Raw genomic sequence first — 26,074 nt, 5'->3', positions numbered from 1 at the left:
TACACCGGCGGGGTCAAAATATCCACATTTTCGGGTTCAAAATATCCACATTTTCGCCCTATATAACAAATAACATAACCATTGGACTGGTTCTCCTGTCTGTATAGCAGGGTATGTTTGTGAAGCGCTTGTTTACAGCGTTTCTCATTTCTTCTATCTACATGTTTCATCACCACCCTCGGAATTAGTGGACGGAATTGATTTCGAGTGATGTATTTATTGATTTGCGTGTAGCAGGTGTGTAGATAAGCGATTTCTAACCGGGTGTCAGGTGGCGTAGCCTAGACTATTACATGTATTTCAATGATGTACTACTTAATGTCCCCGAGTGTTTACAGAATAAAAGTCACCTGGAATACTACAGCCAGTCACGTTTGTGAAAATCCACTGGCAGCGCGTGCACGTATCATCTAGGAATTAACCCAGTAAGTATTGTATATATATCAGGCATGGTTATCTATCACACTGCATACATCATAAAGACTCCTATCCAGTCCATTTCGACATCCTAATCGTCGTCCCTCATGCCGACTTATCGGCGGTGAATATCAGTCCTAAATCTCCTAATTCAAGGAAGGATATACGCACAACGACGGGGGATCGGCATGTCTTTCCTAGACTCCTATGCAGTCCATTTCGTTATAAGATCGTCTGTACTGGGCGCCGACAAGACGAGCCCGGTCCACTGCGTCCGGAATGTAACATCATATCGAGTATACGGGTTACGGGCCGCAGAGAAGACACATTTGAATCGCGAATGGAATGATCATGGACTTAATACAGACGTCAATAAAAGTAGATTCTCACGAGTCTAGTCATCTGGCCTCAAATCTTATAGATTCTGTTCATTCTTGGGCCGTTGGTCTACTCCTCATCGGACAGTTTGGTTTGCAATCGATTTACCCCCATGCGGTAGGTTATGACATTGTCTTATAGTGCCCAGCGCCGGCACTGTTTCGTTGCCGACTCCACTATTGCCGCAGTGCATTCTCACTTGCAACATTTTTCAGAAGATGCACGGGTCAGTGCCGTTAAATAGAAATCCGGAGCAGTATACGTGTATTACCAAATCATCTACATCTCAAAATTTCGGCCAGTGAGCATGTCGGGGCGAAATTATATTCAGAAATTTAGGCCACGGACACAATGGTTCCATTATACAATTCTGAATGAAAAACAATTGTGACCGCAGTAGAAGTATCTCACAAAGAGTGAGTGACTGCGACCGAACATGTTTACACTTTTAATACATATCATCGGAACTAAGCCTATTTCCCGAGGGCCGGCCTATCGATACGTATTCATGAAAGGGAATTTGACCTTCTTCAAAGACTTGACAAACAATTCGCACGATTTTTAGTCGCATTATTCAAGCAGGTAACGAAAGTAGAGGCGTTGATGTGACGCTTGGGGCATTTCTAAACAACTGAGGTAGGTACAGACAACACCAATTTATACCCTTGTCTGTTTTTCTTATCCGTTATATCCATGCAGGTGTCTGCGAAAACGACGTCGCGCACCCCTTTTAGCGCATACGTCCGCGACATCGTTCAGACACAGAACAGGTTGTGATATATTTCGCCCTCGGCCGTGAGCAGTCAAGCAAGGATCCCCAAACGGCGAGTTGTCGCCAATTCCGGCGACAAAAGCTCTCATAATTCCTCTATTCTGCTACCCCAGAAGATACCATCGACGTGCCAAAAGATCGGGGCAACTCGTAAATCTAATTTTCTGGTGGACATGACAGATGACAGGACTGGAGTGGGGCAGCAGATAATAGCGACAATAGCCAGAAATAGCCGCAACGCGCCGTTCTGGGAACTCGCCTATAGCTTACCTGGCATATTAGGCTATTTGGAGTGCGCCAGATATATGACGGGCAGTACAGTTGTGACCACTTGGAGACATAAAGTCGCAGGACCGTACTGACTTTCGGCGGGCGGAGCAATAGACTTTCTGACGTATAACCCCCCCCCCCCCCCCCACCCGCACCCCCGGCGCCTAAACTGGCTCCTACTAAATATCTTCAACTCTGCTGGTCAAGTTGAGGAATCGTGTGATGGTCAATGTTGTATATACAGGTTGTCCATTACCGGGGTCCATTGCAGGTTTTCGGCAGTGTGAGTGAAATCAAGCGCCTGATAAGGAAAAGGACAACTACGGAATGGGTCATTATTTGAAACTTTCACTGGTAGTTTGTCTGGTGGCCCTTGGCGAGATTTACTGGCACGGAACCCGAGAAACCAGAAGGATACAGTCGCATCTAAAGTCGGAAAGTGAACTTCTGGCAAACTATGACTACATCATAGGCAAGTATCAAAAACTCACTGATGGACCGAAGTTTTGTATTTCCGCCAAAGAACGTACCGCCTCCTTCGAAGAATAAACAGAGACGATATATGGTTTTACTGCATGTTTGCATCAAGGCCTCATTCTACGAGGGTGTCTTCACGCTTTAGTCAGCGCTACGGGAAAGTTGATCGCCCTTCTGGGTGAGAAATTCAAAGAACTCGCTTAGCTTGTGCGGATTTCTTTACGTTTTCCGCCAACCGTCCCAATAACTGAAACCCGCTGGAGCTGAGCAAATTTAACTGTGGCGAGATATCAGGCCCGACACAGACAGTAAACACATAAAAATGTGACGAAATCTCCTTCATTTTGTAGTTGGAGCTGGTACGGCAGGATGCGTTCTCGCCAATAGGCTTTCCGAAGATGGCAAGACGACTGTGCTACTTCTCGAGGCGGGGAACGACGGGACGCATCCAGGGCTTGAGGTGCCCTCAGAAGGTTCGAGTCTGTATCGAACCAATGAGTTCGACTGGAACTACAAGACGGTGAGCCAGAAGAGAGCTTGCAATGGATATGAGAATAACGTAAGTGCATTTAATATATCGCAAAATTTCTCGGTTGTATTACGGTTTTCGCATCAAAACATTTACAGGACCAAATTTTAGACATAAACACTTACATGTACGTATATCACAGACTGTAAAAACAAGTATGGAAAGATCCTGCTTTCTTCCTAGGAATGCTCATTGCCAAGAGGAAAGACCCTGGGAGGTTCGAGTGCCTTTAACTCCATGACGTACGACAGAGGGAGCAAGGAGGACTACGACAGCTGGGAAAGGATGGGCATCGAAGGCTGGAAATACGAAGACCTGCTACCTTACTTCAAGAGGTCTGAGAACGTGCAGGATGCAGACTTGGCAAAATCAGGTGAGATTTTAAACTGCTATTACACAGTTGTATCTCCTCGAGATCATGTCAAACAGGTCTGTATGTAAACCCGGCCCCTATCGGCGACTTACGATAACTAAACCTGACCTACCTGGATCCAGCCTATATGGTCTCCCTTAAACACACAAGCTAAAGCGTGCCAACAAACCCCTGTCGGCGACTTTGTTTAATTTAATATGACATATACCTGGCTCCTGCCTCTCGACTTCCTTTAACATGCTTAATTTTGTTAGATATTGACACTTAAAAATACCACTCCATTAAACGTTGGTAACTTATCATCATTATAAGGGTTTTTAAAAGAAAATTAAATCTCTCTTATGTAAATTATTTTCACTACAGGGCATCATGGGTCATCTGGTCCTGTTGGGGTTTCTGTGACCAAATCGACAAAAGTTGGGGACCTTCTGCTCAAAGCAGGCCAAGAATTAAACCTTAGGTCCGGAGATTACAACGATGGAACGCGAGAAGGTTAGTTTGCCCTGAATTCGTGGCATGAAGTGACCAGGAGCATCACTCCTCCTGCTGGCTGTCCATTGCAGGCTAACATCTATGTTAAGACTGGGTCGCGTCATAATGTACGGCAGATTCCCGAGGTAAAGTCCAATCGTCATCTTATGAGTATGTTCGGGGAGGGACGAGTCCGAGATCCGCTACCTCCGGTGTGTAGATAATTGGTGGCAAGAAACAGTATTGTCCTGAGTAGCCTTACGACCAACCACCAATACCTTTTTTCTCAGGAGTACATTACTCTCAGACGACTATTAAAGATGGCAAAAGAGCCAGTGCCTCAAGGATGTATCTATTCCCAGTCCTAGAACGAAAGAACCTGCATGTCATTGTACACGCCCATGTCAGAAAGGTAAGAAATCCAATGGGAATACTAATGAGCAAATCACCTCCAAACTCTGGTGTTTAATGACTGATCAAACTAAGCACAATATAAAGCCCGTTCCTCTTCATATTTTTCAATCAATGTAAGGAGAAATCGAAGTGCCATCAGACCTGCCATCAGAAAATTACAGTTGATGCGATGTCTAAAGTGATAATGCTTTATTTTAAGTTTGACGGTAGCATGAATGAGACACATTGATTAGTTATTGTAATATTATATTTAGTTTTGGTCTACCTACAGAAGAAATATGCGACCAATTTACACATACATAGTCATTCTTATGATCATGCCGACTTACCGACGGTGAACGTCAAGTCTCCTCCTTTGCCGCCCCGAGGGATATACGCGCAACGCTGGTAGATCGGTATGTCTTTGATAAGCTAGATTACTTCCTGCACGACGGTCTCCATCCTGTTCAGGGTCTGTATCTCAAGGTAGCAGTGGCGGGAACAGCTCCCCGACATCACCAACCACCGGCTATAGAGTCCACAAAAAACATGTATTTTCCATGTATAGACTTGGGGCCACAAACAGCAAAAAAGGTTATTTTTGTGACAAAAAGTTCTTATTCTCCGAAGTCGCTCATCAAACTTTCATTTCAGGTCATCTTCAAAGAGAAAAAAGCAGTTGGTGTTGTTTTTTCCATCAAAAGAGGAAAGAAGGAGCATCGTTTCAGGGCCCACAAAGAAGTTATTCTTTCAGGTGGGGCAATAAGTACTCCTCAGATTCTGATGTTGTCCGGAGTTGGACCAAGGGATCACTTGGATGAAATGAAGGCAAGTTTATAGAAATAATCTTTTCACGGCGCATTGTGGTTAAATGGCAAAACGATTATGAATTTCAATGTGTTAAAGGGACGACTTCGACATTTGATATGTTGGCTTTTCATATAAAAATGCGTGGCTAATCCAAACAGGATATTGAAAAATCCTTAAACGTCTGCTACACGATTTTACCTAGTATAAGATACAAAACTTTTTTCCAACCACTGCGTAGGAGTGTTTGACAAGACATTCTTTTCTCCCAGATTCCAGTTGTCGCTGACCTACAAGTTGGACAAAATCTTCAAGACAAGGTGGCACTGGTTGGTCCAGATGTTTACCTCTCACAACAGCTGTCAGCCTTTCCGGACGATACCGGTTGCATCTCGGTCAAGTTTCAATATCTGTTTTATAAAACAGGTAAAGATGCTTCTTCGACTTGAGGCAATTAAGGTGTGCGATGATGTCCATCTTATTGGATGAGCATGAATAGACAAAAACTTTGCCCCTTCTGGACTGTTCGTCTACGGGAGAGGCGGGAGGAAGGTCAGGGGCTGGGTGAGACCAAACCGTATTCCCATCCCTTGAAAACACTTTGTCCTCATCCCAGAAACACTTCGTCTCCATAGCCAAGGACTCTGTGCTCCTATCCGCTGATGACACCTTTTCAACACTCCAAATCGATTTTGTCACCAAGGACACTGTATTGCCATCATTTGAAGACACTTTATTCAACATCAACACTTCACCTGTCGTGGCTTTATCTTGCAGGACATCTCGCTAAGGTCTATGGAGACGACAACACCATATTTATCAAGACAAAGCTGCAGAATGAAAATGACGGGCCAGATCTTCAATGCCACGTTTATCCCAACTTAGCAGGAGGGGTTGTGCCAACTTGGGGATTTGCTAATAAGGTGAGCAAAGAGTGAAAGGCCAGGGCGAATACGTTTGTCTCAGTTATTTACCAACATGAAATTGATTCATGCTTAGGCTAAGATGGGCGGAATTTCAATCTACCCAATGCCGTGTCTCCTCCCTCGACGGTAGACAAGTGACATGTGAAACATGAACCGTGACAAGTAACAACATGAATCCTATGTAAACCAGGCCTTGTACATTTTTTCCAATTTTTTAGACGTGGCTGCGTTATCATTCCGGCTGGCATGACACTCACGGCTTCACCCCTATTTGTACGCTGCTCCGTCCGAAGTCTCGAGGACACATTAAACTCAACACCAATAACCCATTCGACCATCCCATCATTGAGCCAAACTACTTCAATGATGAAGAAGATCTGGATCGTCTGCTTGAAGGCAAGTACACTGTTGACAAGTTAGTGAGACACAAACAGGCGTATTGAATGCCATCTTTTTCAGAAGGAATGTGATGATGGTTTCTGGCTTGAAATATGTGTAATAGTATTCTACTTATTTCTATTCCATTATTTCATTATAGAATTGGATCTTTTTCAGGCATTCGATTCATCGAGAAAATGCTTGGAACCAAGTCCATGAAAGATGCTGGCGCCAAGAACAGACACTCTGTAACAAAATTTCCTGCTTGTAAGGACCTGGAGGCTGGCTCAGATGGTTACTGGAAATGTGTCATCCCATATTTAAGTGCCTCGGTTTTCCAACCCAGTGGGACATGCAAAATGGGTCCAAAGTCCGACTCAAGAGCTGTTGTTGATGCTCAACTAAGGTAAGACATTGTTTCGCTAAACAGGATCCAGTCATTTCATGGTATACTCCGACAGTCATCTGTGACAGTACGCTGGTGCCAGGGTGACAATTGCGAAGGTATCACAAGCAATGTTGTAGGTCCTTGTGATGCAAGCATTGGTGTTCACCTTGTAGAATGCCTGCTGACAAAGGTCTACTTGGTGTAAGGAAACAACCAACGTTGAACTAGAGCAATATCTAAGGTAAGGTTTACATAGGATTCACATGTCACTTGTCACAAGCTTTTTCGTTTATTGACTTTGGCTTGTAAACATAAGGCGAGATGACATGAGGGTGAAAAGTGACATGATGAATCATATGTAGCCCACTCTTTGGAAATGACTTGTTTTTTCTTCCTCTATGTAAATCAAGCCAAACGGCAAAGTGTAAGATGACACATATAAGAAACGCCATATTTTCTGTATATTTCAGGGTCCACGGTTTGGAGAACATCAGAGTAGTGGATGCATCCATCATACCAACTACTTCGTCAGGGAATCTGAATGCCCCAGTTATCATGATAGCAGAGAAGGCGGCAGACCTGATAAAGGGGCTCCAGACTAATTAGGCAGATACTAAGAAATGTGTTTTGGCATATAATACCAACTCAATTTTGATTGTTACAGTGAAATCACTCACCACAATGAAATTTTGTAAAGACTTAACACTCCAATTAACTCCAATTAGTTTTTACCAGAATTAGATGGGAAGGTTTATTTGGGGTACGATTCTGACGCAAGTTTTGTGTATCAAATGAAAATGCGTTGGTCACAGGTCATCCTGGCGAATCAGGCCATTCCACTCGACACGACTTTAAATACTCATTTATCGGAAACATGCGCAAAGATGGAGTCATATTGTGGACCTTGTTTGCAAGAGGATGGATAAACATGCGAGTAGGACAGGATTATTAATTCATAGATGCATCCACATTCTGTTATTTATAAACGGCTTTATGTTTTACAATAAAACAAATTGTTAAAATCAATTTGGACTCTCAGAAGGTGTCTTATTTTAATCATTGAAATTCGACATTCACCAACAGTCCACACAATTATTTTCTGTATGAATACGTTAATTTTTTTATTTCATATATACGTATACATGTGCATGAATATTGTTTCAAAACGTCCTGAGCTTTCCAAAGACTGACACCTGGAATATTCTCTGGAATATTAGAAAAAAAGGAGAAAATTGGTAAAACGGCTCTTCGATCCAAAAATAAACATTATAGCTTCGATATACAAAGAATCTCATTAAGAAGCTGAACAGCAGTTTTCATGATCACAATGTTTCTTTGGAAAATTACAGGCTTCAGCTTGCCTTATCATTGGAAACCACAAACAGGCAAGTGTTTACTACATACTACCACAAAGAAAGTTGTACATTTGAAGCTGGCCAGCAGCTGTTACACTATACGGAACACATAACATAATACATTGTTGTAATACTCAATACATTATTGTAGTACTCTACCCACAAACATATATGGTCAGTGTCATCTTAAAATTTTCAAATGACATATATTTTTGATTTTATGCGAATAATCAAATACTGTTTTTTATTCAAAAATATTACAAGACTGTAATGATGATTACATATGATAATTAATAGTCTCATTTGCATGAAAATAACAGAGGATATAATGAAAAGATTTATACGAATCAGTAACATGCAAGTAAACAAAGTTAACGGACGGATGGTCGTTTGATGAGACATTTGGACTAGCTGCAAATAAGCCTAAACTCGTTGCAATCACTGACTTGTACCATCACTGACAAAAAGAGACTAGCTACCACAAGTTATCAATATCAACAAGAAAGAAAGACTGTATAACTGTCTGCACTGTTCGATCATTCTTCACGACAGAAGCAGCTTCACTTTGAATGCCTGCCATTGCTCTTGGTTTGGACTGCGAAGGTCTCCAATCACTTCTTCATCCCTAGAAACAGAGAAAGCCAACATTTATTTCATGGGCTCGAGTATTTGAGTCAGTTACACTACCCTGCAATTATTGCCAGTTGTAAGTAGAATACCAGCTATACACTGACCCATATGAAGAGTGCTGATTTAGCAAAACAGGATGGATTTCTGGCAACAGCAGCAAAACCAGTAGAATACCAGCTATACACTTACACATATGAAGAGTGCTGATTTAGCAAAACAGGATGGATTTCCGGCAACAGCAGCAAAATCAAATATTTGTAGAACAAAGATGCTGGTACCCACTCGCAACAGGATGTAGCTTACAAGAACAACCCAGGGTAATCAAAGATTAGAGATTAAAGATTTAGATTCCAAACTTGGACAACAGCCCTCCAGTCAGGGCTTTAAGATTAAAAAGAAGGAGGTTGATTCAGTGTCGTGACATATAGCTTACATCAGTTCAGCTCCGCGCCGTATGATATGAATATTGATGGCGGACTTCAACTGCCTGACGGCCAGCCTTTCCTTGACATGACCAGCTGTATCGGATGTGTCCAGTTTCATCCTGCAAAATAAAGTAATTCATCTTGAACAGATCTGGCCTACTACATGTACCAGATATCCCGAGTGTGTAAAAAAATGGTGGCCTATATACTCAGAAACTCAGATTTAAAACATACGTGTAATGCATTGTTTTTTCAGCTGTCACATCCTCTCTCACATCATCAGCATCATCTTCAGGCTCAAGTTCTGATGCTGGAAAAAGATAATAGCAAGAATGAATTTAAGACAACTTAATTAGCGTTTTCTTGTTAATATCATATTTGTTGATAAGTGTGAATGTTTAGAGTTTGATCACATAGCTTCAAGCATGTTAACAAGTGGTCTAGCACTGACTAAGGGTTGAATTACCATTGAAATAAGATGACTGATCATGTATAAAGCAGTTTGCTGTCCATTTTAGCTTCCCTGCTTATCAATCAGTCGACAAGACCGTATTGTCAAGGTTTAACATACAGTGTGTTCATCTGTAAACTTACTCTGCGGTATGAAGTGCAAATCATAGTAGATATGGTTTGGCTGTCTGAAAGCGGTTGGCCACACATAACCTTTCCCACTCGGTTTGTCTGATTTCCTGACTATGCCTGGATCTATGGCACCCATACCACGCCCAAAGACATAATGAAGCTGTTTTTGTTTGGTTCGGTTTGGACCCTGGAAGACATAGTAGAACTTGAACTCTTCCTCTTTCTTTTCATCAGCATCTGTAAAGTGAATTAATAGGAATATTATTCAAGTAATAGATAGAGATTTAGACTCCACTGAAGGATTCCAAAATTTGGGCTGGGCTGAGTCAGTAAGTGTAGATTTTCTAAATGCATGTAAACATCCATACATTGAACTAAACAGACCAAGAGAAACCTGGATTATGCTTACTTGGACTCATAATGGTTTTTACAGTCATGAGATGAAAAAAAGTTTTTATAGAGGGAACTTTATGTAGGGAAAGTCTAAGTCAGTTTAAAATGAGAAGAGGCAAACATGCCAGAGATGATGATGACAATGACAGCCTTGGCAACTTACTTTCACTGAAGTCTGTCAGTCTTGAATGGTAAAAGTAACCATGCTTCTTGTCTCTTTCAGGTCCTTCATGTGGTCTCTCTATGCGTCCAGCCTTTTTCACTTTCCTGCCTTCATCAATTTCTCGGTATCTGATTGTTCCATGCTGTAGGTCAATTATGGCCGGTGCATCAATGATCAAGTCCTTAGGGCAAAGAAAAAACTACATCTAAATTCACAATTGATAGACTGCAGTTCTGCAGGGTCGTATAAAGTAGGGCAGGCCTTACTGATACAAATCTTCAAAACAGAATCAGAGAATGTTACGATTGTTACAAAAAACACACCTTTCCAGCTTTTTTGCCAAGGCGTTCCGCATAATCTACCCTGGGATTTACACGAACTCCATATTCAGGAGATTTACCAGCACCAGCACCCATTACTGCCAAGTGTTTCAGCAAGATATAGACAGGGAAGAAATAATCAAGTTGTTCAGGAAGCCATGTTGTTTGTGTACTGGCGACCAGAGAGGTCAAGGTCAATGAAACCGGTGACTCATCCAAAATGCATGCAGACCGAAGTTTAAGGTGGCACCAATTGCTTAGTTCATCGTGTATGTAGTTGTCACTCGATCATTGCGAAGACAGACCAAAAGTCTATGAAACAATGTTGAAAATTCCTTATAATATGACCACAAACACACTAAAGTTCCCCTTTTTCGGAGTTTTTCCAAAAAAATAATTTCATGGGCGCAGACATTTTTGCTGTAGCATCATGGGTATATTCAAGCTGCGCATCCTCAGTACCTTCGGCGCATGCGTACATCGTGTGCAAAATTTTTCAACGGAAAGAGATATCGCTGAAAAAAAGACTTGTTATTTCCCTAAAATAAACAAAATCTACCCATTTTGCGGTGTTTTGTAAATGTAAACGGTAAAATGGATCTTTCTGGACTAAAAGTCGGTGTGAACGTTGATATTCAGCGTACCGATGGTAAGAAATTTTGTTCCCGATTCGGGCCTCTTCTTGCATTCCATTTTGTGTACAAATTCTGCTGTACATTTTTGTGTACATTTCTATGATTTGCTATGCATCTGTTGAGAGATTGTCAATGACATGACATGACAATGTGTCGTCACCTGAAATAGAAGAATAGTGAAAACCACCCATTTTGCTGGTGATGAGACATGACAAATAACTATCCGCACCTACCTAGGCCTATTATAATATTCTGGCTGCTATTGCAGACAGCCGGCATGAATCATGTAGGCCTACCGACTACCGGTAGGAATGTAGGCCTATGCCTAAATGGATGAGAGTATGACAATACCAATGGCAATGGATCATTTCGACGAGTTGGGCGATGGACCATGGCAGAAGTATTATGAATATCATGCATTGCGTTACACTTACGACTGGGAACAAATGGTCTCGTGGCTTGGCATTGTCTAAAGTTTGCTACGGTAGCCTGTAGGCCTTCAATCTTTCAATCATTCAGCATCATCATCAAGCCAGGACTGCCAAGATAAACAATTGCATTAACGTTCTTCACACTTTGAATGTCAATTACCCGCAACCATGAAGAATTTCTATTTGTTCCATCGTTTCCAGGTCGGATTCACTCTGCTGTAATTAGTGGGGTAAATGCAGATGCAAAAAGTGTGACAGTTGAATGGTTTGAAAGGGGGGAAACAAAAGGAAAAGAGGTAAGAAAATAACTACGAAATACAGTTATGTTAATAAAAAGAAGATGGACATTATGACAAGACTTTAGGGCCAACTGTGCTATTTCAGCCAATTTTTTTCTAATTAATTGCTGAATAACTTATAGATTTTAAATTATAGGCCTCTTACTTATGCTCTTCTTCAGAAAGATTGAAAAAAATTATGTAATAATCCATATTCATGTGGCAAAAATCTTTTCGATTTGATTTTTAAACTGAAAGTACTTTGTGAAAAGCTCAGTAGATCACAACTTGTAAGTTGTACTGACGTTTTTCTTGTCCTTACTGACATCAACATGACCAATGGCAATCCGGTTTGTTTAAGAAAAGTTGCCTGTTATAGTTTTCATTTCCTAATAGATCGAGTTGGAAGCCATACTTGCCTTGAATCCAGAAGTGACCCAACCACCTCAAAATAAAGATGTTAAAGCCGCTAAGGTAGGTATTTGATTAAAGAAGGGTACTCTTAACTATTGCATAATGCTTTGGTTCTGGGAGGCTTCACGAGCTAAAAATATGCTTGGAATGTTCACAAAAATATTGCACCCATCCATAATGTTCTTTGTATCGTAAACCAAAGGAAATCCGCATTTGGCCTCTGCAGAAATAAACATGACAGAAAGATCCCAATGTACCAATCTGCTGCATGAGAGCCCCTGTCAGAAATGTCCGCCCAGTTAATTACCTGATTGGCTGGACTTGAGTGTATGTATTTCAGAAAAAAAACATTTGTTTAAGGCATGATACATTGTACATATTGTTGTTTATTGTACTCCCCTGTCTTTAGAATAAATTGCTTTGGCCGATATTTGTGTCATCAGTTTTGTAAATGTGCCTCTATTTAATTATTGATCACTTAGTCAAGTCTCCACTTAGACTCGGAGTATATCACAAACAGCATGTCACACTTCCCTAAATACTTGCACCAACATAATAACATTATCCTGTGCGTGAAAAAATCATTGGTTGCAGTGTTGAATCCCAGTCTGGATGCCCAATTTCTTCCCCAGGTTGAGTCCAAGTGAGCACTTAAAACATGTTGTGTTAAAAATACCTATTTCTGAGAAGCTCACTCCCACTAAAGTGCTTTGCTAACAAGCAATTTATATCGCTGCAATCATAGTCAATAATTAATTGTGTAGCCGTACTCACACACTTGACTTCACTTTTTACACCCCTGCTGCCCCCTATAGAGTGGCGATGAACTGGAAGATGACGATGACGATTACGATGACTACAACAACTATGATGACGAAGAGGAGGAAGAAAAACCCATCGTAATTACGAGAAATGCTCCGCCTCCTTCTCGTCCAGTTAACAATGCTAAGGTACCAGGCATGATCTTGTTCCTTCATCGTTGTGTAACACATGTCTGGTGCCTCGTCCTGTCTCTAGTCATAAGTTATCATGGTCCTACATGTAGTAGTAGAACTCTGTAGAGTGTCTAACATTTAGCCATCAGAGACCAGCAAAGCTAACCATAAAACTGCTGGGAGAAAAACAAACTTCTGGATTTTCAATGTCATTGCATAAAAGTGTAGCATGTCTTGGAACAAGGAGCCGATGCCCAACGGTTATTGTTCTTAACCTCTCATAAATCTTTCATACCATGCATCATGCTTGCTGTTTATCTGCAAGAGCAGTCGTGGGGGGGGGGGGGGTAGCAAAATGAATGATACCGCTTTTTGTTGCCAGTTTGCGCACTATGTTCAACACCAAGACTCTGAATCACCTTGTTTCTATGTAAATAGTGTCACACACAAAATATGAACAACATCGTGTATGGGTGTGAAAAATAAGGGTTTCCAAGTTACTTCACTGTGTGCGTGGTGTGACCTCGGTCTGTTCTTTGGAACTTCGGATTATATGATGAAGGATAGCACTATGCCAATCAAGTCGAGGAAGACGTCATATGTTGCTGTAACAGCTAAAAAAGTAAGGCAGCAAGGTTGGAACTTTGTCAATCTGGCATAAGAAGTTGAATCAGTGAAGTGAAAAACTTAGATCTTGCACATTTTGACATCGATAACTGTGACTAGTACAACAGACTAGAGTTGTTCATGTTTTATCATTTGTCATCTACCATTGATAGTTTTATGGTTGGCTTTGCTAAAGGATTCCTGTAGGTCCCATAGTCTGTTAGATCCCTAACCCGTCCCTGTATGCACGACTCAGTTGATCATAGAATTGTCAGTTTCCCTGATCAATGGCAAAAATATTTGTTTTGTAGGATTCCCGTTAAATTTCATAGATCAACCAAATATTTCTAAAATTAACCTTTATTCTGATGTCTCGATGATGCATGTTTCTTCAAATTTGTTCCCCCATTTACTATACCTCATTTATTTTGAATTGATATAATTTTCTTAATTTATCCCATCCCTTTTGCAAAAATCAGAAGAATGCTTTCCTATTTCTTCCTTTGATATTCCAGAAGTTCATACATTTACCAAAGAAAAGCACCATTTATCCCCCCCCCCAAAAAAAGATTAAGGTTGCCAAATTAAGTGCAGACCTGCAGGTTTAAGATCATGCACCAGGATAAATAACCAACCAGGTCAGTCTACTATTTGCTGACATATCCATTACTAAAATCCTGTGTACTTGATCAACAAATCTGACATATTTTTGTTCATTTGTCTGCAGAATGGTGCGATGGCTGATATTTTAAGGAAGTTGGGCTTGACCTAGGTTTTCATTTCCTTATTGATTGATTAGGGGTAGAAACCTTCACTAATGTCTTTAGGAAAGCTGTAGAGCATGTCTGCTTGCTCCCCATCATCTAGAATTTTAAGCTTTTTGTTTGCTAAAGTAAGGCTTTCTTTCAAACCTACTTTTATTTATAATAATTGTGATGTGATAATTATTTATCTCCCTATGTTTTGATGGTGCTAATGCCCTTGCAATGTCTTTGACATGACTCCGCTAGTTTATTTAAACATTTGGTACCTTAGGCTATACTCCAGCTCGTACAAGTTTGATGATGACGATGCTGTGTGTCATCAACTTCTACATGCATTTTCATGTAAATCTGCAGCCATTTTGTGTAGAAGAATGGGGTAGCTCTACCAAACGCGTTGGGGAATAAGTTACGTGACGTCATGACTGTAAAGGAAAACCTGTTGGCAACTTTGACAAGTGCCTATAAATCAGCAGCATGTCAGAAAGGTGGTAGGTCACCAATATAAGGCCAGAACCAAAATATTTCATCCCCCCGCAATGTTTCCACCAGAGAGGAGGACGAGGGACGAGATATTCATGTCTTGAGGAAAGACTGCTACGCCGTTCGAGAGGCGTGCTCATTCATTCAAAATTTACATCGTGGAATGTTTACTTTTCAGAATAAAGCCAACCAGGGTCCAACCACGAATCGGGACAGTATCGCATCAAGAAATAGCCGTAGTAAGTATGAGTGCGCAGTGTTGTGTTCGGTCTAACTTAGCTAAGCCTTTGAAGTGTTTTCAATGTTGTCCATGCTTAATAGCTCAAATAGTATACATCCCCCTCATTGGATATGATGATCCATTTGTCTGGAATAGCACGAATAAGTTTTAATCTATTGTTATGATTACCGGTATACAGTTGTTCATGATGACAACTCTAACTATTAGCAACTATAGATTAATCTGTGCTTGCTAGTAAATCATGAAATGGAGTTTAAGTAAAAAAAAAATAGTGATGAAAGAAGGTTTTAAACTCAGTGTGTGGACCGCCAGTAATTACCACTATGTACCGGTTGCCCAGTGTACTCTAGCATAGCCACATATGTCCGCATACTGTTTTCTTATTCAACCTCATGGATTATGTATTAAGTGATTGTAATACTTCGCTGGATTATATCTTGCAATTCCTTTGCACATTGTTGTCATTGTGCCCTCAGAGAATATGTAATTGGACCTCGATTACAAGACCATTGGGTGGCGCAGATGATAATGTTATTCTCTGATAAAGTGATATACTGGTAAACATGTGATTCTCATAAACAATTATAATTAGCTATGTATGTTATGTAGAGGCCAACATTTCTGGTTAGATTTGGTGGCTATTTATACTGTATACAGTGAAAAATATTGCATAAAGCATAAAAAATTGGTGAATTTGCTCATTTTCAATTGGCGTACTAAGACTAAATATCGCACTTGCTGCCTAAATTTATGGTTGATTGACATTTCACTACAGGTGAAAGTTTCACACTTTTTCACTTAAGTTTGCATTTGATTGTGCATTCGAAAAAATTGCTGAAATGAAATGCGAACTCAATTTTGTAGCAGTTCAACCAGCTTAGGCTACTCTAACATATTGGTTTGACCTGTTTCGGAGAAGAGTACATTTGAGGCAGATCAAAACAGGAAGCTTTTTGGGACACCCTGTTGAACTAAAATGATCAAATTTATCCGATTCAGCTGCAGGAAGTGCACCAGGTAACTTTTCTCTGTTCACTACTGCCGTTAAGCGACTCATACACGATTGAGCAATTCACTCACAGCTTCTTCAGAGACAAAAGGTGGCATTTCAGAAATAGGTCATTGTTTGACTTCAAATACGGTACATGTATCAATTGATAGAGGAGAAGGCAAACAACAAAATAAGAGTCAAGACCAAAAGTATCAAATCAAAGAATTTGATTTGAACAGAAGCTGTATGTGAGCTCGGTCCTGATGGGTCAACACATATTTTGGAACTTGGTGAAGTCTATTTATGTATTCATTTTGTTCTATGATCTTTTTATATCTTTGAAAATGAATATTCAATCTGCTGTATTTCTTTGTCTCATCACGTTCACTTTCGGCTTCATAAAGTTCTGAACAGCTTGATTCTCACCAGGTCCCATCTTGGTCACCTAGGTTGAAATATTCGTCATGGAGTTTTTCCCACTATTTTTATAGCGCAAGACTTGGTTTGTGATTTAGATATTTTTATTAACATTATATTAATTGCTCTAATGTCTGACCTACAAGTTTCTGATGAGAATCAAATCGTTAACTTTATGAAGCATCACGATATTTGTCGTCACCTTCACTTTTAGGCCATCTGCCCATAGGCCCTGGTATCAATATTATTCATTTTTGATACACCGTGGATTCTAATTTTGATGAATGTGCTAACGTCTGAATGAAAAAGTACAGGCACATTCTATATCAATTCTTTCATCATGGCGGATGGCAGCTGCTGTAGTGTAAGGCATGTACATATGAACCAAATTGGAAAAGACTTGATGACAGTGTACATCGTTATGATACATGTACATGTACCTCACTGTATTATAGTACTCATCCCTAATTTTCTTTCCTATATAGCCACAAATTAGCTATATAAAAAAGCTTTACTGTTTCAGCTAATGTGAATGTTGGGAATACTACGCTTCCGAGAGGCATCAAATCCAAAGCTTTGTGTAGGTTGCACATGCCATTTAGTACATGATCTTATGTTTAGACAACTTTAGGTTTTGGTCGATCATTTTCATTGAGTTTTTCTCTCGTATTCACAGTGGTTTACAGGTGCCTTGGTCAAACAGTTTTGGTGAAAATTCTGAGAATAATATTTTAGGACATGTTGTAGGCAGCCATACATGATGTGGTATTCCATCAGCCATCATCATGACCGATTGCAGCGATTGGATATGGGTCTTCAAACCATGTTATACTCTATGAATATGATATTTGGATCATTCATAATGAAAGTGACATTGCCCATTAAAAAGTTTGTGTTATAAGCTGATGGGTGAAAAATACTTTCCCCAGTTTGACCAGGGCAACTTGCAATACTTTCCTTCTCACAGTTTTATGTCTTATTTATGTAGACTAGTTTCCAATCCATGTGTCACTTTGTTTCCCTCTGGGATACCTTGTAATGTATGTCATGGTGTTCCCCTTGGGGACACCTTCGGTATGTCATCGTTTTCTTGGGGAGGGGGGGGGGGGGGGGCAGCTGACTGATAAAGGTCATACTTCAAAATATGGTTCTAATATTCTGACCCTGTTTCTGCACAGAAACCACGTACCACAGTACTCATAGTAACAGTTTCATGATAAAAATCCAAATTGTCACCACAATAATCTGGTTTAGTGACATATTTTCTGTCGAAATTGAAGTGATATAATAAACTGGGGTCTCGCTCTATGTCGTACGCATACCTCTTGCATTCACTTTATCACCCTTGGCTTTTGATCTTGTCCAATTTTTTTGCATCTTCACTGTTTTGTGCATTGTGTCAGCAATGTATGAATTGCCTTTTTTAGGCAACATCCAATACGTCACGTGGGTTCCCGGTTTGACCACAGTGTGTTCAGTGCATAGGCAGTTACTTATTTTGCATTACCAGTGTGGAGATTAAGATATACCAGACTCTGACCACCGGATATAGAAAATAGACTTGCAGGAATCCTTTGTGGCTGTAAATTTCAGGGGCGAATGGGAGTTGAAGCCCTTAACCCTTGAAAATGTGTCCTACAAAGATTCTGTTCAGTTTGTTGTCTACTCCAAGCTGCCTATAACTGGTATAAAATTGATTCACCTCACTGATCACTGGTTTGCAATGGTTCTGGAATGTTTGGAATGGCACCATATCCCCATACCGTGAGCATTTGTAAGGTTTTCAACTCATTACTATCGCACAACCTGGTGATAGTTGAATCCAACATTTTGTCATGTTTGGTATGTTATGATCAAGTGTGAATTCTTGGTATGATATAATGAAGCTATTTTTAGAGATAATTGCCCTCTTGTTTCACCAGTTGGAGCTACTTGTACTTGTACTTTTTAAAATGAGATTGTGAGAAAAGAGATTGTTTGGAAAAAATATAAGTCTGTACCGATACTTATTGCTTGAGATATTGTATTTTTTTGTAATTTGTAACATGAGGTTTTTATTCGTTACTTTTTAAAGGTTTGCCAATCCCTGCAGCTTCCAAAACACATGTGTTTTAACCTTGTAATTGTTTCTTACTCTCATGCTGCTTCTGCCTTCTTACAGTACCCTCAGCTGCCTCCCGATCAAGCGTGCCCCAGCGGAACAACAATGCTGCCCCAAGCAATCAAGAAGTAGCCAAGAAACAAACGCCTGCTGCTATTGCAGCTATCAGTAAAGCGAAACAAGAAGGTATGTCTTCTTCTCCTTCTTCATCTTCTTCTTCTGCTTCATCTGCATTCATTCCGCACTAGAAAGTGTTATTCTCCAGGGAGTACCAGTATTCCTCCTCCAAGGCAGGATGAGCTATTGAATTTACATGCCACAGCAGATTGGCACCAATTGGGTTTATTGACCCAGTGAATCTTAGACCAGGGGCAGAGGTAGAGTTAAAACCTACTCGTCTTTCTCACTAATGGTGTCTTTTTTCTGCCCTGGATTCGACACAGGAACATAAAACCTTGAGCAGCTCACATTTCTTCAAATCTTCAATGGTCTGTTTCAGATGCTGCTGCCAGGAGGAAATCAAACTGTGTTAAAGAGGTTGAAAAAATCAAACAGCGTCGGGAGGAGCGACGAGCGGCCCAGATGGCCGTCAAGGAAGACGATGATTTCGACCCCACGCTTCCTGGTTTCGAATTTTTGAAAATGATCAGAGAATTTTGCTCGAACCTCGACTACCGACCGATAACCAACTCCGATGCATACGTGACGGACCATCAGATATGTGTATGTGTGAGGAAGAGACCTCTTGGAAAGAAGGGTGAGCGTGATTTCAAGAACCAGAGGACTGAATATTAAGGGCATTATAGCAAGCTTTTCCAATTTTATTCCTGATTAGACCCAAGCAACACTCCATGCAGCAATCATCTTTGCTCAGATTAGGTCCAGGTTTCATTTTTCTCTCAAAAGATTCTCCATCCACTGCCACTAATATGTTGGGTCTCTGGTTGGTGGAAGTGTCGTCGTCCTCTTTTTGGGGGCCACCCTGTGTCTTCGCTTGTAAGTCATATATTCCTTTCTGATTACAGAACTCAACCGGCGAGAAATCGATGTGCTGACGGTGCCCAACAAAGAAAATGTGATCGTTCATGAACCAAAGACAAAAGTTGACTTGACCAAGTTCTTAGAAAACCAGACATTCAGATTTGATTATGCATTTGATGACACTGCTACGAATGAGTTAGTGTACAGGTAAGATCCATGTTCAATGAAAAACCTGCATTCATTTTTATCAGATCGCCCTCTGTTGACTAAAATCAAGAGCAATCCTTCCGGTATTCTTTTCGATCTGATTACCTCTGGCCCAAGGTGGGTTTGTGTCAGACTTTAGACTAAAATCAGCACTTATTTTGAAATTTAAGGGAACTATCTAATGTTGAATGCACGCCGTCTATGAGCCACTCATATTCCATAACTATTCTCCTTCAGGTACACTGCTAAACCACTTGTAGAATCTATATTTGAGAAGGGGATGGCCACGTGTTTTGCATATGGACAGACAGGCAGTGGAAAAACACATGTAAGTTAGAAATGGATGGATTTAGTCTAATCTGTTGTCAAAAGAAGAAAACTACAGCTGTGTGCTTCTTTTTGCCTCTTGAGAGAAAATAATTACTGTGTTGTTTCTCCCATGACATAGTCATTTAATGAATAAATGTCAGGAAAATTGGGAAAGGTCCCTTTCAGTATTACTCCAATCTAAGGTAGCGCGCTCATCATTGAAATACTCTTTTTATCAATTGCAGACAATGGGCGGGGATTTTACAACAAAGGGGCAGCAGGACTGCTCGAAAGGAATATACGCCCTAGCTGCTCGTGATATCTTCAAATTAATACACTCCAAGTATAAGAAGGCAGATCTGATTGTAGGATGCAGTTTTTTCGAGATATACAGTGGGAAGGTTTTCGATCTTTTGAACCAGAAAACGAAGCTACGGGTTCTGGAAGATGGCAAACAACAAGTTCAGGTCGTCGGCCTGAAGGAGGAGGGCGTCACCAGTGCGGAGGATGTGCTACGGCTTATTCAACACGGGAACAATGTTCGGACGTCAGGGCAGACGTCGGCCAATCAACATTCGTCGCGGTCACATGCTGTGCTGCAGCTGATTCTGAGGAAAAGGTATGGGGATTTGTAGGGATAGAGAAATCGAAACTGGGAAATTTTGTTCGTTTTCTTTTGGGCATTTGGAGTTGTAAGTGACAACTCAATTGAGCACCAATTGGGTGAACTGGCTGTAGTGTGGTATATGCAGGCCTTTCAGTTACATATTAGATTAGAACATTACCCCTCTGAAGAGTTTTTTGCACCAAAAAACCTCAAATATGCTCCCTAAGTCACCTATTTCAGATGATTTTATCAGCAAGGTTTTGTTTACTTTTTCCAGTACAACCAAACGACTTCACGGCAAGTTTTCCCTAATTGATCTTGCTGGCAATGAGCGAGGGGCAGACACGATGAGTTCTGACCGAATGACCAGGATGGAGGGGGCAGAAATCAACAAGAGTTTGTTAGCGTTAAAGGTGAGTGTCGTGTTGGTTTCTGCACTTGAAAGATTGAGGTAGGGGGGTAATCTCTACTGACTGTTGCAATAGCAAGTGTAGTGTCTTAGGCATTGATCTTTTCTTTATGCGGTCGTATCAGATAGTGTCCAAAATCTTGTAAACATTGAATGTGGATCAAATGAATGCCATTCTCTTACATTGTAATGTATGTCTCTTGGCATGCATTAATATGAATTATGGTCAACATGATTCAATGGATCATATCTTCTCTTTCAGGAATGTATACGGGCTCTGGGTAGAAAAAGCGGTCATTTGCCATTCCGAGCCAGTAAATTGACGCAGGTGCTACGTGATTCTTTCATAGGGGACAATGCTAAAACATGCATGGTGAGTATATAAACTTGACGCTGATGAACCTCAAGATCCAACTCCATTGTGAACTATATAGGACAGCAAGACAGAAACACATTACAGAGCTAGTGCTAATGCCACCTGTGCTATTACAGTGCATTTCCATTCAGGATTTGGCAACATATCTTAACACCCACCTCGGCCAAGACAAATCTGTGTCTATTTCCGACCTTTACAGATAGCCATGGTTTCGCCAGGTATGAATTCCTGCGAGCATACCCTGAACACCCTACGGTATGCCGACCGAGTGAAGGAGTTGGGCGTGAGCGATCCCGTCACCAGCCAACAGAATGGACCACAGAACGATGTTGGGGCCCTGTCACCACAAAACAGTGACCTGGTCATGCTCAAAACACAAAATGTAAGTGGTGTGATTGCAATATTTTCGTTTGGTAAAATGTTTTCGTGGAACATACGAAGTGAATGGAACTCTTTGTGCAGATGTCAGAGCCATTTTATACCAACGACATTCAGAAAGGGAACAACTTACAACTCGAAACTAACTCTTGATGTTGTGCATGTCAAATATGTCTTCTGTTTGCTTGGATGCTGCAGTTTTTTCTGTTTTCACAAAAATGTCTTTAAGGTGCAAAAGATATTCCAGTCCAACTTCAAACCCTATAGAGTTCACGTTTTACGTTTATTTGAATGTTTTAAGTACGTATGTTACAGAATAGAAGAGAGGACCTTAGGCCCCTTTATCAAGATGAGGACTTGGTAATTATGAAATGCCAGGATGCACCAAGCTCTAAACATACTGACCAGTGTGACATGCTTGCTAATAATACATTCATACTAATGTCAACATCTGATGTTTTTGTAGATTTTTAAATCATCATTATAATTTTCTATAAAGATGAGCATGTGACTGACTTTCAAATCGTAATGTTTGAGCATCCTACATGTACATGTATAATCCTCATTTCTTACTGAAAAAAATGCCCCACTGCATTTAGATCATTGCATGATGTTTTGACATGGTCTTTTTGTATATACAACATGTACAAACATGAGTGTATAAAGCAAGTGCTAATGATATTTTTTGAGGTGCATGTACTCTTGATAAACAGAACTATATCGTGGCATCTAGGTGATATTACTACTTTTGGCCTACAAGTAACCTGAAAGCGCTTTCTAATTGTACCAAAGCCATAACTGCAATCCTTGATCATCAATGTCTTCCCTGGCTGTTTTGAAGACATGTCCACAAAACAGAGAAAATATGACCTTTTTCAAAATATAAACACAACTTTCAAATCAAAAGCGAGGGAAAACACTGTAATATTATATAAATCAATGTAGTTTGTAGTGCTCTAATTGCATCCTGTCTGTCTTAACTATTCCAAATCATGTTTGTTGTGTTCTAAAATAATTTGAATCATGTGAGCTAACTGGGCTCATGATTGGCTCTTTAGGCAATATTTGGGAAATTTGTTCTGTGGGGGGTATTACTGGACAACCTGAAGGAAACTTCCTCTCTCTATTACATGGATATGCCGGAAATTGAACCTGGGAGCACAGAGGTGACAGACGCCAGTGTTTTCATTGCGCCACTCCGACAGATGAAATGTTAGGCTGAAAATGATTGTTGTGTTCAGAGGATTCAGCAAATATTCTCAGATGACAGTTACCAAAATTCAGGGAACCTTGAAAACTCATTTGTGAGAGCATTAGACTGGCATTCTAACGATCTGTGGTTCGACTTGAACTTGATTTGTCTGTATTCCTTTCATTCTTGTGTTCAGGAAGAAGAGGTGACGGATGAGATGCTGACATTCCATGAGGTGGTCAACCAGATGCAAGAAATGGAGGAGGAAATCTTGGATGAACACAAAAATATGTATGAAGTAAGTCTAGCAATTAGCAAAGAACTCATAATCAGTGTGTGCAAAGAAAGCTAATACTCCTTTTGCAGTGTTGTGTGACAGGCAAGTCAATATGACAAGCAAACTCTAATTCTCCCCTTTTTGATGTTCCAGTACATGCCCAAGTGGTTATCTGAGCACAAGAAACTGATGAAGATGACTGAAGATGTAGATTATGATGTGGAATCTTATGCCAGACAACTGGAGAGTCTTTTGACCAGGAAAATCGACAACTTCACCAGACTGAAAGGTATGTGATAGTGGGCTGATCAAATCACTAAGAAATGCCAGGTCTGCTTTTTGCAGCAATCTTTCGGTGTCCGCGCCAACTCCGTTTTCAACCTGACTGCATCCCTTCTTCATATACTACATTGTTCACTTCATACTTGGTGATGTTATTCTCCAGAGTGCATTTCGAGAACTTATTCAACAGGGTGCATTCGGAGAAGTTATTCTGCTGGGATTATTTTTCCTCCAGGGGGGGATACGATGCACCGAAACACTCGTAATCTTGTGTCATAATCCTTGCTTTAGCATATCTGCGATACAAATCATCACCTCATGACTTGGTTCAATATTTTGTACTTCCTTTCCAGAAAAAGTTCAGACCTTTCGACAGGAAATGCAAGAAGAGGAGACAATTAGCCGGAATATCAAGAGCAAGCGACCACCTAATAAATGAGACCGCCAGATTTAAACAATTAGAATGCTTGAACAGAACCGTGTTCAAGATACTGTGTGCAGAGTAGGCCTATTTTAGCTTCCATTCCACATATTGTGATTGCATGTTTCACTATGCTAGGTTGTATGACTTTTTCATGGCAGTGTTCTAACCAGGACAGTTGACAGAGATGGCAATGCAAAAATACTTAATGTGACCCATCACAGCAGAACTAGGCACAGCTTGGAAGGTTGAGAGAGAATCTTGTTGTTCATTTCACTGTCGTCTGCCTTTCGTGAAATCTGAGTGCATCAGTTTCTTCATTATATCCTGTTGTCATCGTGTACCTGGTTTTGATGTGACGGGTCGCAAATGGTTATTGATTGTTGCCTATTATGAAATATTTCAAATTCTAGAAAGCTACGCACATGGGCTGCTACATATCTTTTATCTCTGCTGTCTCTGGGAAGAATACTAGCTGTGTTATGTAGATGCTTTCTCTTTGTGAACATTTTAAGGACAAAGATAAACATTTTTAAAAGTTGGGCAGTTTCCCCAGCCGTTTGCTATGAAATTAGGCCAAAGCTAGTTTCAGTTATGAGTCTTGTCAGTTTTAAGCCCTCTCTGAGAGTCGGAATGCATAGCTTGGTTATGAGTCAAAGTCTGCTAATATTGCGCTACTGACGATTGTTTCCGCATGTAATTACTAGCTAGGTGGAAACTGTAGACCCCCAGAACTTAGCACCTTCAGCGCCGAACCACGTCGATCTAGGTGGCCCAAATCCCCCTCCTCTTTGAGCTGGTTATCGGAGTCTCATGGACTTCATGAGAGAACTACGCCATCGCCATCTTGTGGGCAAGGTAGGAACTGAAAGGACAAGAAGCGGTCTTTCCAGTTCCTGCCTAGCCCTGAAGATGGCGATGGCGTAGTTCTTTCATGAAGTCATTTAAAGTTCTGAACTACGCCATCGCCATCTTCAGGGCAAGATAGGAACTGAAAAGACCGCCATCTTCAGGGCACGGTTGGAGCTGAAAGGACCGTTTGGTCTTTTCAGTTCCTGTCTTGCCCTGGAGATGGCGATGGCGTAGTTCGTCCATGAAGTCCATGAGACTCCGATAACCAGTTCAAAGAGGGGGATTTGGGCCACGTAGATCTACGTGGTTCGGCGCTGAAGGTGTTAAATGGAAACGAATCATCAAAAAACTGTGATAACTTCTCCATATGTCAGCTGTCAGTGACCTCTTTTCTGCAGTAGCAGGTGACATAGAAAAATACCTCAACCAATTTAATCGGGTCATTTTATGAACTGTCCTTCAAGGGTTAACCAGAGTTACACACGTCTGAATGTCCCGCGCACTTTGTATTCTTGTCGGCTTGTGATGTGGAAGTCTTTGTACGTTCTATCGAGGTAACATGTGGATAATTACCACCTTGTCGTATTAACAACATTGTTGTTCGCGCAAGAAAAGATGATTTAACGCCAGTATGTCTGACGTGTTCAAATCAACAGCCAGGAAAGCACCGATGTAAAACAAAGCAATTAAATTCTGCTTTTACTGCATTTGATTGTTACTGACACTTGATTTCAATGTAAACATTTCATTGATTGCATACATGTACAATAATACAAGGTCTGGGATATTTTTCCCCCAAGATTAGTTGACATAGTGTTATTTTCAAACAGATTTTCACGATGTCTATTTTCTCTGTGAACAGATTAGATAATTTTGACGAATCTAGCTTGTCATGAACACTTGAGTAGAACTTGCAGAGTTATTTTTCTAGCTGCTGTCAGAATCTTGCGTTAGGCCACAGTTTTGGCGTGAAGTTTCCCAGATGTCATGCTTACTATGACTGAGATGTGTTGAGACTTGTCCAGTTTTCTGTCCAAACCAAG

At 40.7% G+C, this 26,074-nt stretch overlaps 3 protein-coding genes across 11 annotated transcripts; 2 read left to right on the top strand and 1 right to left on the bottom strand.

Moving 5' to 3' along the window:
• The first annotated feature begins 20 nt into the window (after positions 1 to 20).
• LOC135486667 (alcohol dehydrogenase [acceptor]-like) lies at positions 21 to 7,565 on the top strand. Of its 2 annotated transcripts, none has more exons than XM_064769656.1 (12): positions 21 to 425; positions 2,109 to 2,309; positions 2,665 to 2,873; positions 3,027 to 3,216; positions 3,580 to 3,708; positions 3,978 to 4,099; positions 4,735 to 4,908; positions 5,160 to 5,313; positions 5,665 to 5,810; positions 6,032 to 6,209; positions 6,369 to 6,597; positions 7,050 to 7,565. In XM_064769656.1, exons 2-12 carry the CDS (start codon positions 2,165 to 2,167, stop codon positions 7,183 to 7,185), a joined length of 1,812 nt encoding a protein of 603 aa, XP_064625726.1. In that variant the 5' UTR covers positions 21 to 425; positions 2,109 to 2,164; the 3' UTR covers positions 7,186 to 7,565. The 2 variants fall into 2 exon arrangements, with proteins under 2 accessions (XP_064625726.1, XP_064625725.1); XM_064769655.1 differs by lacking the exon at positions 21 to 425 and adding an exon at positions 460 to 1,431.
• A 39-nt stretch (positions 7,566 to 7,604) lies between these two features.
• On the bottom strand, positions 7,605 to 10,619 carry LOC135486668 (uncharacterized). Its single transcript, XM_064769657.1, has 6 exons — positions 10,451 to 10,619; positions 10,128 to 10,308; positions 9,584 to 9,808; positions 9,224 to 9,299; positions 8,998 to 9,108; positions 7,605 to 8,559 (listed from the first exon to the last, which is right to left on the bottom strand). Exons 1-6 carry the CDS (start codon positions 10,541 to 10,543, stop codon positions 8,478 to 8,480), a joined length of 768 nt encoding a protein of 255 aa, XP_064625727.1. The 5' UTR covers positions 10,544 to 10,619; the 3' UTR covers positions 7,605 to 8,477.
• Positions 10,555 to 24,975, top strand: LOC135486665 (kinesin-like protein KIF2A). 8 transcript variants are annotated; one of them, XM_064769646.1, is made up of 19 exons: positions 10,555 to 11,096; positions 11,715 to 11,809; positions 12,188 to 12,265; positions 13,021 to 13,155; positions 15,169 to 15,229; positions 16,231 to 16,248; positions 17,163 to 17,219; positions 18,801 to 18,926; positions 19,240 to 19,497; positions 19,766 to 19,928; positions 20,166 to 20,256; positions 20,483 to 20,856; positions 21,122 to 21,257; positions 21,516 to 21,626; positions 21,829 to 22,011; positions 22,323 to 22,367; positions 23,396 to 23,497; positions 23,630 to 23,765; positions 24,112 to 24,975. In XM_064769646.1, the coding sequence occupies exons 1-19, from the start codon at positions 11,042 to 11,044 to the stop codon at positions 24,195 to 24,197; spliced, it is 2,310 nt and encodes a 769-aa protein (XP_064625716.1). In that variant the 5' UTR covers positions 10,555 to 11,041; the 3' UTR covers positions 24,198 to 24,975. The 8 variants fall into 8 exon arrangements, with proteins under 8 accessions (XP_064625716.1, XP_064625717.1, XP_064625719.1 ...); XM_064769647.1 differs by lacking the exon at positions 16,231 to 16,248; XM_064769649.1 differs by lacking the exon at positions 17,163 to 17,219.
• The last annotated feature ends 1,099 nt before the right edge of the window (positions 24,976 to 26,074 follow it).

The sequence above is a fragment of the Lineus longissimus genome, chromosome 4 (genome assembly GCF_910592395.1).
Source record: "Lineus longissimus chromosome 4, tnLinLong1.2, whole genome shotgun sequence".
Classification (NCBI taxonomy): domain Eukaryota; kingdom Metazoa; phylum Nemertea; class Pilidiophora; order Heteronemertea; family Lineidae; genus Lineus; species Lineus longissimus.
The sequence above is the reverse complement of the archived record's forward strand: the minus strand, read 5'-3'. Positions and strand labels throughout refer to the sequence as shown.